General features: G+C 39.4%; 1 protein-coding gene across 2 annotated transcripts; it reads right to left on the bottom strand.

The window, feature by feature from the left end:
* Positions 1–8,051: 8,051 nt before the first annotated feature.
* On the bottom strand, positions 8,052–15,547 carry LOC117304616 (myc protein). Of its 2 annotated transcripts, none has more exons than XM_033789159.1 (3): positions 15,415–15,547; positions 13,806–14,561; positions 8,052–10,239 (listed from the first exon to the last, which is right to left on the bottom strand). In XM_033789159.1, the coding sequence occupies exons 2-3, from the start codon at positions 14,500–14,502 to the stop codon at positions 9,614–9,616; spliced, it is 1,323 nt and encodes a 440-aa protein (XP_033645050.1). In that variant the 5' UTR covers positions 14,503–14,561; positions 15,415–15,547; the 3' UTR covers positions 8,052–9,613. The 2 variants fall into 2 exon arrangements, with proteins under 2 accessions (XP_033645050.1, XP_033645051.1); XM_033789160.1 differs by lacking the exon at positions 15,415–15,547 and adding an exon at positions 15,079–15,101.
* Positions 15,548–17,770: the final 2,223 nt, after the last annotated feature.

The following is a 17,770-nucleotide window of genomic DNA, read 5'->3' on the forward strand; positions in this document are numbered from 1 at the left end:
GGGATTTGAGATGGGGAGATGGAAGGGCTATTGCATGTATGACATGGGTGCAACTATGTCTGATATACTTAGAGCACGCAAGGGTGACACAATACAGGGGCGTGTGTTGAGGGTGGGGGGGGGGGGGGTAGACCACCATGCCCCATATCCAGCACCACGGGTGCCACCACGGATTCCAGGTCAAACCTGACGAGATAGGGGTTGGAGGAAGGGGTGGGGCGTAAACGAAAAGGGTTCTGCAAAAGGGTGCAGAAAGAGCAATTGACTTACTTATGTGATGTGTAGCAAACCTGTAAAAAGTTGGACTCAATTGGTCATCGAGCAAGAAAACAATGAACGATCATAAGTGTGCTTTCCAGATGGCTGAGGAGGCTTCATGTCTGAAGCGTAATGACAGTAACGCTTCTCAAATTAAAATTGTATAAAAAAAAACAGAAATATTTGTATTCTACTTCAAAAATTTGTCCATTGAACACAGTCATCTAACCAAAAGTTCTCATTGCCAATAATTTAAAGAGTGACACAAACATATGCATTTCCTTTTAATAAGATAAGAGGTTGAAGGCAGTGGACACTATTGGTAATTACTCAAAATATTTTTTAACATAAAAACTTACTCGGTAACAAGCAATGGAGAGCTGTTGATAGTAAAAAAAAAAAAACATTGTGAAGAATGGCTCCCTCTGAAGTGACGTAGTTTTCAAGAAAGAAGTAATTTTCCATGAATTTGATTTCGAGACCTCAGATTTAGAATTGAGGTCTCGAAATCAAGCATCTGAGAGCACATAACTTCGTGTGACAAGGTTTTTTTTCGTTCATTATTATCTCCAAACTTCGATGACCAATTGAGCTCAAATTTTCACAGGTTTGTTACTATATGCATATGTTGAGATACACCATGGAGGAATAAATTATATGATTTATTCCTCCATGGATACACCAAGTGAGAAGACCAGTCTTCTCACTCAGTGTATCTCAACATAATATTATTATTTTGAGTAATTACCAACAGTATCCACTGCATTTAAATCAATAAACAGAAATGGAAATTACATATTGGAAACTACCAATGTACATCCCATAATGTCACTTCAGCAAAGGATAGCTCAAACAAGAAAATTCCAGGACTTTTCAAACTGGCTCTATAAGATTTTCGATCCATTCAGAAAAGAAATGCCATTAGAGAGGTGAAGGCCGGTTAGAATGCGTAATTCCCCAAACGTCTCAAGTCATTTGTCCCCGGGAATGTCTCAATCCCAACCTAGTGGGACCAGCTTCCTTTGTTCCGTAAGTAAAGTTTCACGGAAGACCAAAGAAGGGATTGGCCTCCCCTTGACAAAGTCAATGATCAGGTTATTGATCAAGCTGGGGGAAGAAGAAAGGTACTGGGTCACGCTACAGGGGGATTGCCCGGTGTTTAAACTAACCCAAGGTATTATGTAACAGTAGATTGACATGGACACGCTACCCACACGCCAGGCGATAGCAAAAGTAGTCCCAGTTGGTACCAACTCTCTTACAACCCATGTCGTCCAATCACACTAGTACCAAACCAACTCCTTAGCCATTCCCGGAGCTGGGAGCACCCATCCCCTACCGATAGAATAGTCCTAACTAACCCCCACCCAGCCGAAACCCTACCCCAGTCAGCCTATAAGGGGGCACATGTATCAACCGTCTCCGTATTAAAACACCCAGTGAGGGCTGGTCACATTTCTTTTATTGTTTTGTTGTTCACTCTGGGGGAGTCAAATCCCTGATTTCTTTCAGGGTGCTGAATGTCTTGGTGACTTTGCCCTTTCATAAAATGAAGCATAATATACAGGTATGTTAGTTTGTGCATAGGATACAACAGTTGAAGATCTCGGTCTTGTATCTAGAGTTGGGACGAGTTTCTCTTCCTAACTTAGGACTAGCCTCAAGTTTTCAATAACTCATAGTCCCAAGTTAGGTTTATCTTTGAGTCGACCCCATGTCTTTAACAACCAACACCCCTTTAAGAACCTACCGCTATATGGTAATTAGTGTAGACATCAGTGTGTGGTATGACATAGATTATTCAACCCCATGTCACACAGTGCCAGTCAGCCAGCCAGCCTGTTTGCTTGGTCGTCATGACACTGGAATATCTGACTCACATCTCAAGCATTCTCCCAACGTGAAGCTGGCTGCCTCCTGCTAGTTTGCCTACGCGTAACAGCTCCAGAGCGTAATGGTCTAAACGCTGCAGGGATGAGGGGCAGTTATGTGCTTCGCACTCCTCGTCTGCTGCTGTATGGAAGCCTGTGTCAGGTTCCATAATTCTAACATGTAATAAAACACTCCCATTGATTTAAAGGATTAGAATTGATATGAAGAAGGCTATAAGAAGTAACGATATTAAATACATAGTGAACTTGCGGATACCAACCACGTATAATCTCTTTTGAGGAAGTATTGTCTCTGAAGTAAAAAGAGTCGGTATGGTCTCGACGTTTCGAACAGTGAAGACAAGTCTGACCTACCCCTCCCCTTCATTCACTGCTCGTTTTGCTGTTACATATAAATTCGAGTTTGGGCAAATAATGATTATTATTGTGGGCAATATTTGTCATCCCAATGAAGTATCAAGCTTGACATACCAACCAGAAAGAATATTACAGGGCAAAACAACTGCATAGAATTAGGTTTCGGGGGCAAAAAATATTACAGGGCAAAACAACTGCATATGAATTAGGTTTCGGGGGCAAAGAATATTACAGGGCAAAACAACTGCATAGAATTATGTTTCGGTGCCAGGAGGCTTGCTAAATCATAATAACAAATAATAATAAAACACCTTGCTATTAAAGGAGTCATTATATGACTTTTCTAGATGATTTCAACCTCTACCTCAGAATGTGCAAATTCTGCTGATGCGTACCTGGAGAATGAAGTTATTTCCTTCCCCAGGGACGAGTGCCCATTTATTCCAAGAAATTTGAGTGAGCGATTGCATTTCGATTTCGATTTCCACCAGAATGTTTTTCAATTATTCATAATGATTTGTTGTTGATTTCATGGTTAAAGGCAGTGGACACTATTGGTAATATTCAAAATAATTATTGGCATAAAACATTTCTTGATTACGAGTAATGGGGAGAGGTTGATGGTATAAAACATTGTGATAAACGGCTCCCTCTGAAGTGACACAGTTTTCGAGAAAGAAGTAATTTGCCACCAATTTGATTTCGAGACCTCAGATTAAGAATGTGAGGTCTCGAGATCAACCATCTAAACGCACACAACCGCGTTTTTCTTTCATTATTATCTCGCAACTTCGGCGACCAATTACTAATTTTCACAGGTTTGATATTTTATGCATAAGTTGAGATACACCAAGTGAGAAGACTGGTCTTTGACAATTACCAATGATGTCTAGTGTCTTTAAGCTTTGCAATTTGTCCATCAGGGAAATTCCGGGGGGGGGGGGAGTTTGTTTTTCTATACACCCCTCTTTTTTCAAAGTCTGGAGTATTTTTCTGCATTATATTTCCCCTTGTACTTTTACTTGCTATAAATAATAATAGGTGTAAATTTGCATCCTGAATAAAGACAGTTGCCTAGACAGTGTGGCTTGGTTTTGTGTGCTTGTTTGATGGTTTTATTTTAAAACAAAGTTTTACATGAACATATTGTGAAACGACCTCTAAGCTGATATTACGTATCATGATATAAATATATTATGATAAATGAATAAAACAAATACAGAAATACAAATTATACTTTGAGGAAAACCCAAGGGGAATTTCTTTCCGTAAGCCCTTCTCCACACGTGGCGATCTAGTCCCAAGGAAGGGATTTACAGAAGGGTCAAACGCGGTTAGCAGAATTACTTACACAAAAAACAGCCTGAGCTCAGAAGTTTCCAAGAATGAACACAAATCAGTTAAAAGACTTCCCTGACACAATATCACATTATTTGTCAAACTCGTCGATGTAACTAACACCACTTTTCATTCCTGATTAAGAGATGCAAGAAAGCGTGTGATGTGGTAAAAATCAAAAAGGAGTGTTTTTAAAGAAAAACCTTGGTGCATTAGTGACGATTCTATGGGGGTCACTGGTTTAATCTGCTACCATGGGATTAAGAAACGAGACAGATTTAATTGCTGGACAAAGGTTGTTTTGTTGATGTTTGTGAATCTTATCTCTATATGACCCCGTATGAGGACATTAGCTATTGAGAGGATGAACCCTTTTCCTTCCTCCATGGTTTGATCATAGAGCTCTTTGGTTGGATTGCGACACGCAGTCTAGTTACCAGACAGAGGTAAGTGTTGAGATCAGTGGTGGTCGCCTGGCAATCCAATCTCACCACAGTGACCCCTGACCCTTAGTTGTTTGATTCAATGAGCCCTCCGTAATTTCAAGAACTCTGGTCATGCCCGCTAAAGACACCCGAGTCAGATTGACCCGCCCAGGGGGCCTAACCGATGGGTCAAGCTGACCCTGGGAGTGGTTTAAATCAATGACTCTGTACCATAAGTTTGATAAATATCTGTGTCACCTTGAAAGAGATTTCGTGTAGTACTGATCCACAAATTTCTCAGGTCAGTTGATGACTTCTAAATCCTCCTACATTACATTTGTTCAACCTCTTCAGTTTTGCTCTTTGAGTTGTAACCCATCCATTCATTCTTGATTATAAGGCGTACACCACAGCGTGTGATGGGGTAAAAGTTGAAAGGTAGTCCTGCTCTAGAACGTCAGTACATTAAGAGATGGTCACTGGTCTAAGCTGTTATTATGTGTGATTATTAGAGGCAGATATAATTGCCAGACATGGATTTGTTTGTTGCCTTCGGTATCCCCCATCTTGATGACGTGAGACGAATCATTTTAAAGCTCTGAATCCACCCCAAATAACGGACAGGTCAGTTAACTTACAAACACATTTTAATAAATGTTAAACTTTGCATTGGGGATAAAGAATATTTATTATTGGTTGTACACAATATATGCACCGATGTGTGTTCTGTGAACAAAAATCACAGGCATATTACTCTGGTGGGATTCGAACCCATGACCTTTGCAAATCTAGAGTGTCATACCAACAGACCGCCGAGAGATCGGTAGATAGAGAAACAGATACATGTATATTGTATGCTTTCTCATTCATAATTAAACCCTTTTCACCATGAAATAATTTGACCAGGGATCCCTTGCTTTGTTTTATAAAAGTTAGTGTAAGATTGTACAAACTTTATTCCACGTACTGCATCTATTTGGAACTCCCTGCCTGAAGCATGTTTCCATCCTACAATGCAGATGGATTTAAGAAGTATATAAATTCCTACCTTCAGCTCCCCTGAGATCTTTCCACTTTAAATAATGTTTCTTCTTGTGGCCCCAAAATAACAAAGAGTGGCTTTTAGCCTTGTTTGAGGCGAACTTGCTAAAAAAAGAAAACACAAAAAATGTACTTCGTTTGAAAGGGCAACAATAATTATTTTAGACTGTCTAAGGTCCCTAGCGAAATCTTCTGAAAGATTCAAACTTTGGCGTTCTCTTAATTCTGGGTTTCCCATCAGCCCCCCCCCCCCCCCCCCCCGGCCAAGCACCACTCATCACCCCACCCAACTTCACGTGTGCATCACGGCGTGTGATGGGAGTAAAGTCGAATAATGTAATACTGTGGGTTATTTAGGGTCAATGATTTAATCTGTGGAATTAAGGCTGATCAGCAGACAGACAGACAGATTTAATTACCTGACACAAATATGTTTTTGCATCCCTCCAATCCTACTGAAGATGAGCAAAGCTTGTTCGAAACGTCGGGACTACACCGGCTCTCCTCTCAGAGGCAACACTCGTCCCAAAAGAGATTTACACGTGATGTGGGAAATTTATCAGAGATCCCTTGCTTTGCTTTAGCATGGTTTACAAGATTATACAAAATGCCGTTTGAAAGGGTAAGGTCCCTATATTGAACTTCTAAAACATTCTTACTTGGGTGTTCTCTTAAACTATTGGTTCTCCATCCCCGGGCCAGGCACCACCCCATCCCAACCCACCCAACCCCACTGCAACGTTGAAGTGCATCACGGCGTGTGATGTGTATGGGTTAAGTCGAATGATACATTAGGGTTACTTAGGGTCAATGACTTAATTTGTTGGATTAGGCTCATGAGATAAATTCAATTACCAGATACAAACATGTTTTTGCATCCCTCCAATCCTAAAGTCTAGATTATCCTGAAGACGAGCAAAGTGTAATGCTGGAAACATCGAGACCACACCGGTGTGACATGAGATTCTTGATCATAGTTATAGCAACTTCGATGACGTTATGACCAATATGAGCCAAAAGGTTGTAGTGTATGCATAACGGTTGGGATCAAACAAGTCAGTGAGGATAATAGGCCTAATATTATAATTGTCTTTGGCACTAATACCGAAATAGTCTTAGTTTGTGAAAGAACCTAAATATTATTATATTCCATTGAAGAGAAAGAACTGCAACTTTAAAACTAACACACACACTCCTATATCGAAACCACTAATTCTTCTCAAACATTGTCAGCTTTTCCAAGAATATTACATATCGAGGTACCGCCATTCACTAAACTTGCAAACAAATAATGAATGGCCTAACGTTCAGACCCTACAGAGTCTTTCTCGAATACTAAAATGACAACACAACACACATAAGCATTCACTAAACTGTATACAGACGTTGGGCAACCCATTTTGTCTGACCACCTCTCTAGTTTTGACGATCTAGTTAATCATCTAACTTCCTCCCCATTCGGACTACCAGCCAGTCGTACGGCCAGCAATTACACTAAGTTATTTACGGAATGTAAAGTCCTCCAGGCATTGCAATATCAACTGCAGTAACTTTCAGTTTGAAACTTTTTTGAACCAGAGTTGACTAAGGTCGTGGGAATTTGACGGGAAACAGTGCGTCCATTGTTAAACCAAATGGCGCCACCAAGCGGTGAGATTGAGTAACATACCGATGTCCTCAAAAAAGTGGTCTGCTCATTAACTTTTTAAGGGTGTAATTTATTGGGAATTTTAATAATAGTCCAGAATACAACACGCGTCATACCAGACCTGAAACTTCAAGAAGGCAGGCGATTGTCTCCATGCCCCTTGGTCATTGCCTAGGAGAAAATGCCTTGATGCCCTTTCAAAAACAATACAAGGCACACAGGTCTGTCATTCCACAACATTGTGCAACTTGGAAGCTCAATAATTCACTACATTAAAAAATACCCCCCATAAAGACAATATTTTGCAGACTGTCTCGAAACGAAAGTATCAAAATGTTTAATACTTCCGGGTTTCTGTGTTATAATATTATTGTTTCGCTTTCACTGTTTCCCACCCAGTTGCAAAGAAACATTAATTTCAGCAACTTGAATAAAGTCACCACCGAATAAATATTTATAAAAAAATCAGAATTCGAAACCGACTTTGTTTTATAAGTTTATGTTCCATCCTATTATGAATACACGGCCCAATAGCATACAGCTGCCTAAGCATAAAATAAAGCTAAGCAAAACAAAAATATGCCAACCAGAATACGGTTACCAGCCAAAATGCCGTGTGGGACGGGTATCCTGCTTTTTGCTAAGCAATGATTTTTTAAGCAGCATTTTCTGCTTAAGCAGCTCTTTGAAATTTGGCCCAGTAACCGCACTAGAGCACAAGGTTCGCTTTTAAAATACTCAATGATTTAAACCAATCCCAACTTTTATGGGAAAGCGCTCAACCCTATAAAGTTTACTAATACATGTACTGGACTTCAACACTGCACTTTTCACCTCAAATTTCATTTCCCTGTTCAGTTCCCAAGCATTCACTCTGCGGCAACCCCAACAATCCCATGTTTGATACTGGCATGCCAACCATCGCAGACACCCCCTGTATGAATATTCAGAGCATTCCAGAGACTACAAAGCCGGCACACGTGATCCATTTCGCGCGCTTTTTCACGGAGATAAAGAAAAGACTGCATAAGCAGCTGGTATAGCTTGCTAGACAAAGAACACAAAGAAACTCAGTGCGTCAGAGACCAGTGGTTTAGCTGTCAGTTGGGAAAAGTAGGTTTATTTATCTGTTCAGCACAAAACGGGACTGAACTTCTCAAAACTTCAATTACATGTAAATAAAACAAGTAATTCTTTCTGCCAAAAGTTGGCAACACCACCAACAATCAACATAATCAAAACAAATCATTATACAAGCTTGGGAAATATCATTATGGTTCATATTTTCTATGGCAGTTTTAAGATACAAAAGGCAGTACTAAAAGCAAGGTTCAATTTTTGAATAATAATTTAAATGTCCATTATTGGATTAAATCAAGTGAAAAATTACAATAAAAAAATTGGAAGATAACGATATGGCGGAGTTAACGTTAATGACCCTACCTGGGTAAGAATTCAAATTATTCTTATCATAAATAATTCAACGGCATGATTTTATGCCAATGGTTGAACATTTTTATTTAAATACGCAAGGCAACCTTTTAAAAATAAAAACCTGGAACTTGTGAAGGGGGAGGGGCCGTAAGTTTAGGACTCCAATCACAAAACCACTGGAACAATACAGACTATTGGTCAATAACAACTTTCAAATTTCGCTGGCTGTTTTAAACGTGGTCTCAAGTTGAAACAGTTAACATTCAATGAACATTATTTTTTAAATCAATGTAGTTGTTCTTCTTGTGGCAACTTTCAAAATCATAAATATATTTTTCTGTTATGATCATATAACTTAATTGGAAAATGTTGTTCATTTACTTATTCATTGGGAATTTAACAATCAAGTTTGATTTTATAATGTCGGTAAACAACCTCTTTTTTTAATTATGGATTTATAATTTGTCTCTCAAAAAATCACAAAAATAAAATAAGAAAATATATAAGTTCTGAAAAAATTTGCACTTCGTTAATATTATTCGAAAAAAAAGCTACGCAATATGAAAAAAGGAGAAAAACAAACCCAAACTAAAACAATAATTATGCAACCTCCAACATGAAACCCATCAACCTAGCAATCAGAAACAAATAATCATGACTGGAAGAACAAACAGCCAAAAGTTAACTACTGATAGAGGGCAACTCATTACAATTCTTACTTGGCTCCAAGTAAACACAAACAATTGGATTTTTAGTTTTTACATTAAAAATGTAAGCTGGGTATAATTGTGATAGTTAGTTTGACAGCTAAAAATGTGCAAATAAAATATATAAAAGAATTACAAAACATAGGATACATAAGGAACTAAAATATTATTACAATCTTTTTATTTATTACATATGTACACGATATCTGTATAAACTATTATACAGATGTGTCTTTCCATACAAACCAATCAAAACACCTATTTACAAAAAAAATAAACATCTTTCATATTAATCACTTTTCTCTAAATCTTTTCCATTTCTCCTCTCCTTGTGATATTTTGTTATATACAATCAGCTGCGAGTCCTTTTTTTTCTTTTCCATCATGCTTTTAAAAATAAAAACAAATAGTTGTTTAAGTGTTTCTGCGATTCCTTCACAAATTCTTGACGGCAACTAAGGCTTTAATCATCATGGTGGTCCAAGTCCAGTTCTTTAAAGGATATAAACTTATTTACAAAGTTAGAGGAGCTAAGAGCGCTTCCAGTCTCCTCCTTAGTTGAAGGTTTCTGTTCTTCTCCGTTGCCATGTCCATTCTAAGGGTTTCTTCCCTGTCTCGAAGAGATGACACATAGTCTGTTGCTTTCTTAAGAATCACAACTTTTGCTGCTCGATCACAGGTTCCTAACTCCGGGACCTCATCACGGAGAAGGAGGAAACTTGTTCGGAGATCCTCTCTTCGTTTCCTCTCCAAGACGTTGTGACACGCCCTCTTCTCGGTGTCTTCAGAATCGGATGATGGGTGGCTGCTTGGTTGACTCGACGGCTGACTGCTGTTTCGACTGCATCCTCGACTACTCCCACGACTGCTTCCTGATGAACTTCGAATCAAATTTGACTTTTGTAAGATTTGTTTGACCTCCTCCAGATTCCCCTCCGTCTTCAGCTTCTTGATAGGTATCGAGAGTATCGTCGCCGTTGAAGGGCGCCCTCGCTTGCTCCCGACCAGGGCCACGCTTATCGGCCGGTGATGGTGCTGGTGACGTACTTTCGTTGATTGCTTGTGATACGGTCTTGTCGTGTTGATTTTGTGAACGGAGTGGTGCTTCTTCTCAACTGTGACGACATCAATCTCTTCTTCTGCACAAACAAAGAAAAAAGAAACGAGACATAAGTTTAAGTTGCACACTCTTTAATATTGAAATCTTAAGAAGTGACAAGTTTTCAAATGAAGTCTTCAGGCCTGTATGCTTCGTTTATGAAAGGGCAAGGGCACAAAAGCATTTGCTTCTTGGTAAAGGGCACCCTATGAGAACATTTCTACTGGAGCATTTTAAGGGCACCAAGGCAATGACCAGGTAGCATCGAAGCAATCACCTTCATTGCCTTCCTGAAGCATCAGGCCTGAACCAACTCTTATAAGTTGAGCTTCACAAGATACGAGGAGATTGAGTCCTAATTAACTACTTTCCTTCAGTCTGGTTAACCTAAATATATCCCCAAGGGAAAACACTTATATAACACTGCTGTACAATCAACACTATGGAGGTCACAATACACTTATTGCATAAGAGGACCCTGGGTATAAGACCAGTGCCGCAGAGTATTCCATCTATATAAGAAGATGAACCTATGTACATGTACATGTACATAGATACATCTTATGTGAAACAGATGCTAATCTTCAGTTATCCCCAAATCTTTCATTAATCCCCTCTTAGCTTTTGCCTTATAACGATGGATTAAGGGATGGATTAAGTCACTGGTCAACCATTCATAACCACAGATTTTATTTTATTAAGTACAAGATGCCATATGGTAGGTCGTTCAGGATGGTTCATTTATACGTAGCAAGGTCAGTAGTGTGTGTCCATACAAAAAAAGATTGTTATTTTATTTCTTTAAAATTCAAAATTACAGTTAACGTCAATGACGTTTCCCATTTAGCACCCCATACACTCTTCCTCCTCTTGACATTTCAGAATGAAACTGATATTTACAAATAGAAAGCCTTAGGTTGGGGCCAGGGGGTGGGCGTTTGTTCTAGTGCTTGAGTAGGGAAGGTATAACATGTCGTCGTCGCCCATTTCACTTTGACGACCCTTTCCAACCCCTCAGTTAATATATTTTGCTCCATGATACAACATGGCTTTAGTGTGTGGGTGGGTACCGAGTAGTGGGTGTACAGAATGGAATGGCTAAGTAATTAACAACGCATTTAAAACAATAACGGCTGAGTGGGCATTTGTGTCAACCCATTCATTCTTGATTGAGCCGAACATGGATACATTAATTGATACCAGTAAATAAACTTGAGAAGTCTGGTAAAAAAATAAAAAAAGATGCATGGGTTTGTCAGATTCTCTCGTAAAAAATGGAAAGTGGCAGTGGATAGCTCTACATTGCATGTAAACAGACAAACCATGGATATTTATGTTGTCTGAACATCTCAGTTAAGATAAAACAGTAGTTGTCAAACCATACATATTTACAAATTGATAAAACACAAGTCCTTATGGTGATATTAACAAAACCCAGCCAACTAAATTGTGCAATATTTGCTGCCAGCAGGAACATCGACCTTGCACTTGAAGGTCACGCCCAAATAGTCAATTAATACCAACTCAAGTATCATTTACTGCCAATATTGCGTCGGTGGTCTTATTTTTAGTAGTATTTTTGTTTAAGCTTGTGTAAATTAAAACAGAGATTAAAATTATCACAATCATTTCTGTATCTCTGATAACATCCAACAATACTACGACACTCCAGATGAACCTGTGATCCATTTCCCAATATGTATCAAGCCCATGACATTTGTGTGCATGGAGTATTATTGCGCAATACACTGTGAAAAGCCGGCCCCTCTACTCTACTACACTCCCATATGGTGGATTTAAAGGTCTGCATATTGCGCAATCCCACTGTGGCTTTGTGCAATACAAGTCTATGGTACAGTGATGATGTGTTACTACAGTGGTCTGGTCGTGGCAGTTTGATCCAAGGATAGCTTTGTTATGGTTCCTTTCTGCAAATGTTTTTAGTCTATTTATACCTCCTAGACAGGGCTTTGATGTGTGTGCCCTTGCCCCCTCTGTTGTGGTTTAGTTAATACCAACATAGAACAGGGCTAGATTAGATGGGTATTTATGAACAATGCACACCCCTGGATTAAAGATCCTATTTGTCACAGCCAATGGAAAAAAGTAAGGGAGCAAAACCTACACAGCATACAACAATGACAACAATTTGTTAGCCCTTTTTAACTGCCTGTTTACAACTTGCAAGTATGCTTAGAGTGTTGTTGTAACAACAAAGTGTTAATTGGACAGCAAGCTAAGCCTGGTGAGAATACAAGCTTAGCAAGGGACTTACAAGTTCAAAAAGGGATGTGTGAAAACACATTACACATGTACTGAAAAGGTTTGGTGTGCATATAAAAAGGCAGTCAAAAGGATCCCTGGATCTGACCAAAAGTAAATCCTCAGTTCGTCAAAGCTTGACCATAAAGATTTTAAGGCTTTGTTGAGCTCTGGTAAACTAACAATATAGCAAAGTTTGTGGCTAACCAATTAAAAAACCTTCAATTTAAAGACCAGGATTAACTGAATGTCAATTTATTCAGATGACCCACAAGAGACCATGCGAGTTTAAGAAAAAAATTGTAGCTTGACCTTTTCATGATATCGGAAAGACAGTAACACATGTCCATACAGGGAAACAGTTTCAACAATCCTTATGTGAATTGTGACATCAAGGATTTCCTTATAAGCTGAACTTTCAAGCATTCTTTGCTACAACATTATTGGGAAATTGCCAAAAATAGCCTCCCTACATTCAACAATTTCCTCAAGATGCACCGTCAGCTATTGTATTGGGTAAATACAAGGCAAGCTAAAATCAAGGTCATCTTATAATTTAAACCCTTCCAAAATTTAAACAGACTTTTCTATTATAACTTTGAACCTAGCCAGAACTTGGCAATAGAAGCACCATTTAAAAACCTCCTTATATTGAATGGGGTTTAGATGTCAAGACATCATTATGAAATCAGGGCATATTGAAGAAGGCTTTTCCTATGAATCAACCCTTGGGTGACCTCACAAGGATGTATTAAAACCACAGCTGTTGCACAGTACAGCAGTTAACCCAGGCTGTGGCATAGCTATTGATTAGAGATGGAATACATGTAAAGCAGGCCAGCTAGGGAGAGAGGCATGCTCCACACGGAAATTAAAATATAGTTACAACTCAATCTTAAGCGCAATAAAATACAGGTATCTGTACAGCAAAAGTACCATACTGTTGGTAATTGGCCTTGCCTTTTTTAATTATGTGCAGACCTATTCAGTGACATACTGCAACAAGAACTTTAGCAGTAGAAGGGAATCGCCTCAGTTGTCCCTAGCTGGCAATTGCTTGCCATGTTGGTGCCCGCCCGGCGCCCCCCCCCCCCCTTGAAATACATATTTACAATTTCCTTGGTGCCCTTATTTACTAAGTTTTGTGCCCCTGCCCTTTCAAAAATGCAGCTTGCCATATTCGGACATGGTGTTAACTCAAACTTTGGGAGTTAATGCTTTTTTGTTTAAATGCAACAGACTTTTTTTTCTTTTGTTTGTCTCGTAATTTAAACCACAATTAATTTCTTCAATAGGAATCGAGTCTACTGGTTGAATTTTGTTTGCAAGTTTTAAAATACTCACCAGAGTCAGAAGGTGTATTTGTTCCCGAGCTGAATAAATCCAATCTGGTTTCACTGAGTGGGTATGGGAATACAGCAGAAGGATCCACACAGTCCGAGGACCCGTACTCAGATGCTGGTACAAGGGGTGGGAGCATCACTCCGGAACTCGGCGTCGATGCTTTCTTGGTGGCTCTCTCCTCCGCATGTTTCTTCTCAGACTTCATGAAAAGTTTCCGCCTCTCTTCAGCGATAATGCTGCTCCACATACAATCCTGGATAAGGGCAGGGCTGATTGGGGAGGGGGTGCGGAAGACAGGGTCGGAGAAGTGGCACTTGCGGGTTAACCACGGAAGGTCATCATCGTCCATAAGGATGTTGGTAACTTCTTGAAGGAGATCTGCTTCGCCATCTTGTTGATGATGTCTTGGGTGACGATCACTTTCCTTGTCATCTGGATTGTGACTTGGGCTTAGGGGTGGGGTTGGGTACAACTCAAACTTCTTCCAAATGTCCTCACTGGGGGTGGGCGGGGTTAGCGTGGAGGAGTAAAATTCCTCCTCTCCTGCGAAGCAAGACTCCATAGAATCGCTGTCTTCAAGTGAGTTCATATCGTCGTCTGGTATGGATTGAGATGACCGATGATAATTGTGGTCTCGGTGATCTCTGACTTGAATCTGATCGCTGGTGAGCACTAATCGGTGTGCAATTGCTGCCATTTCGAAAGCAACTCTTATAATATATAAATCCAATTTGGAGTTTTGTCAATGCCAACTCACTGAAAGAATGAAAGAAATACATAATGAGTACATGTACACATCATACATAGTAATAAATGGCGCGCTCAGTGGCATCAATTTAACCAAGTTGTTAAATACCGCAACAATGTTATACAAATGTATAACAAGTCAACTGTTTTGCGCTGTTGAATTACGCGCTAAGCCAATGCGGAAACAACCTTCATGTCATGTCATTATTGTGTAGCGTGTACAAAAGAAAGGTCAGTGTATATATGAACATGAACACAACGCCCCCACACATGTATAAAATAATACTTAGGCCTACTACTACCAACCTTAGAAATATACTACACAATTTATAAGCACTGCACTAAGCAGGCTTGATAGCTGGAGTATATGGTGTATCCTAACATGACCTGAACAACAAAAATGCAACAGTTTTCAACGCTAGAGGCCAAGAAATTGCCGGTGACTCAGAACACACTGTAACAACTTGAGAAAGATTCGTGTAGCTGAAACATGACAAATTCGATGACATTCGTGCGGTGAACTTACTCATAAACGACAGTCAAATCTACCCAATACTTTGACAGTAGTATTCCACATACTTCTTGTTGAGTCACTAGACATTTACTTGAGTAACCCATCAAAAAATCTTAGACATAAGTGAATACAATTAAGCCGGCTGACACTTTACTTAGCAGGGCATGAGACTTTTAAATGGGGCGTAACTTCAGTCAGCTCTCATGAATGAAACGTGAGGGCATTTAAATCGCCCTCATTCCACACATGCCATCAAAACATAGCCATATTTCTACAGTTTTTAAAAATTCTACAACAACAAATAGCAAGTGTAGCACTATAATGATAACATAGAGTATAGCAACTTACCTCAAGAGCTTGTCAAGCAACGGAAGTATCCAAAAGCTGTGATAGTATGAGGAAAATGCCTCTGTAGTTTGAAGAATTTGAGCAGGACACTCTCGCACGACGTTCAGTCACTCAAGCCAATTTTACTACGACGATTGCACAAGGAAATCCCGCTAATAAATGGCAACCACACAACACCCGTAGAGATTACTGCGCGCTAGCAGTGACTACACGGGGGTACCACTCTTATGCGAATCACAGACACATACGACAACAAAGCGCGTACATACTCATTAGGGTCTCCCGAGAAAATGATATACAAACAAAGACATGGACGAACAATATTAAATTCAAAATAAATAAAGTGGTTCTAGAATATTACCACCGACTCTGTCAGTTACTTATTGGGTAAATTACTCCAATTAAAATAAGTTAGAATGAAGTAAATTTTATTTATTTATTTCTACTCACGGCTATCAACAGTTTGATAGTGTGCTCCCCGCTGAAGTAATGATCTACTTTGTCTAAAAATTCATCTAATTTAATCAAAATGTATGACAGATATGTATTTAGAGGAAAGTTTACAATGCCTTTTCCACTAAGCTGTATTCACTTATTGGAAACAGATACATTTTGCATGTTTTATTTGAAATATTGTGAGATATGTTTTGCGGCGCGGACGGTTTCAGTCTAGCAAACGTAGAACGGAAATAGTTTTGGGGGCGGAACGAAAAAAGCCCGCGCCACAGATATTGACCAATCAGAAGAATTACCCCAAAACAGATCCTTTCATTTTACTCCAGGGGTGTTTGTATTATGGAATGTGAACTATTGCACTACACAGTTAGAGCTTAAAGTACATACACAAAGAACACAGTGCTCCAAATTAATAGACTTTAAATTGTGGCCAAGTTATATAATACCTTAGCGCGTACCTGTGCACCCGATTTTAAACGCAAATTGTTTCATTTGAGGAACGTAAAACATGTAAGGTTTCAATTTCCTTAATTTATTGCAAACTCACACCGATAATGAAGAGTTCTAAGCGGTAGTTTTACTAGTTCAGTATTCAGACAAATTGTCCCTCGTGCTTTGTATTGAAATTCTTTTATAACTTCAATAAAACTTAGCTCACATTTTACTACTGGCATTACACTTTTAACGTTCTGATTTGGTGATGGATAAAACAGGCAATTAGAAGTTAAGTCTCAAGCATTTGTGTGAATTGCTTTATAATTTCGTACACGCTACTTTTATTTGTATGAATGGGGAGTTATGTTTATTTGCATTAAATATCACCAACTGTTCAAAAGCTACCGACTGACTGTGGTGCATGCTCATGATGTTTTTTAAAAGCTCGATGGTTCCACTGTTTGTGAAAGAAGTTGGAAAGTAAACAATATTGTTAGACAATGTTTGATGTCTGAGTCAAGCCTTTCCAACTACTTACCTACAAGGCAAGTATTAAGTAATCTTATTGGGTAGATGAAGCTAAAGGAATGGATCAACAAGAAGTGTTTTAAAACCATTATACCCTTTCGCAGTACGTGTTTTCCAAACACACCAAAACAAGTCTACCCTAAAGTAAAACATTACTTATAGATGGTTCTTACAAAGATGACCTGCTACGCTACCCTTATGACTACCTGTAAAGTTTGTCTATGAACCGTCGATCTAAACTCGCTCACACACTGTTATGTACGATCGGCTTAAGCGTAATACACATACACGTAGGCCGACACACACATGTACAACATTGTGTTAAGTACATGAACATGAAACACATTTTTAAAGTACAAAAATTAATAGTACATGTGTGTTGTGTCACGTGTGTCTACAAAGCCCCATTGAAATGCGTGTGTGTGTAGTAAGTCTATAGTAAAACGTTCATTAGACTTTTCGCGCGCCGGGGTCGTACAGCGGGCAGTCTGCCAAAAAGTAATACATTGTATCGTTTGTAGGTATTGCATCCGCCGGCACCATTTTTGTCACAAAAGTTAGACTTTGATATGTTTGTTAGAGTGTAATCTTGTTTTAGATGTATAATTTATTCACGCGGGTGGGGCGGCCTAGCCTCAGAAGATGCCGCAGGTTGGGATGGATGGGACAATAGTTGTGACAATGCGACCCGGGAGAAGGAAGGGGTTTAATGGGGGACGGGTATACTATTGTGGGAAGGGTGCAAAATGGTCGGTGGTATTAGACGGGTCCGGGGGTTAGGGCTAGGGTCATGGTAAAAGGGTCGATGGTATCGGACGGGTCCGGGGGTTTAGATTTGGTGTGGGCTGGTGGTGTTAACTGAGGTGGGGTTACGGAAATACATTTTGGGCTTTGGCGGGCAGAACTAGATTGATACAGGTGTCTTGTCACTGTGTCC

This window comes from Asterias rubens, chromosome 21, assembly GCF_902459465.1.
Source record: "Asterias rubens chromosome 21, eAstRub1.3, whole genome shotgun sequence".
Lineage (NCBI taxonomy): Eukaryota > Metazoa > Echinodermata > Asteroidea > Forcipulatida > Asteriidae > Asterias > Asterias rubens.

Bases quoted from the DNA above. Each gene is read 5' to 3' on its own strand.
- LOC117304616 (XM_033789159.1), bottom strand. From the start codon at position 14,502: ATGGCAGCAATTGCACACCGATTAGTGCTCACCAGCGATCAGATTCAA. The intron at 10,240-13,805 runs GTGAGTATTTTA...TTGTTTGTGCAG, and splicing joins AAATACACCTTCTGACTCTG to AAGAAGAGATTGATGTCGTC.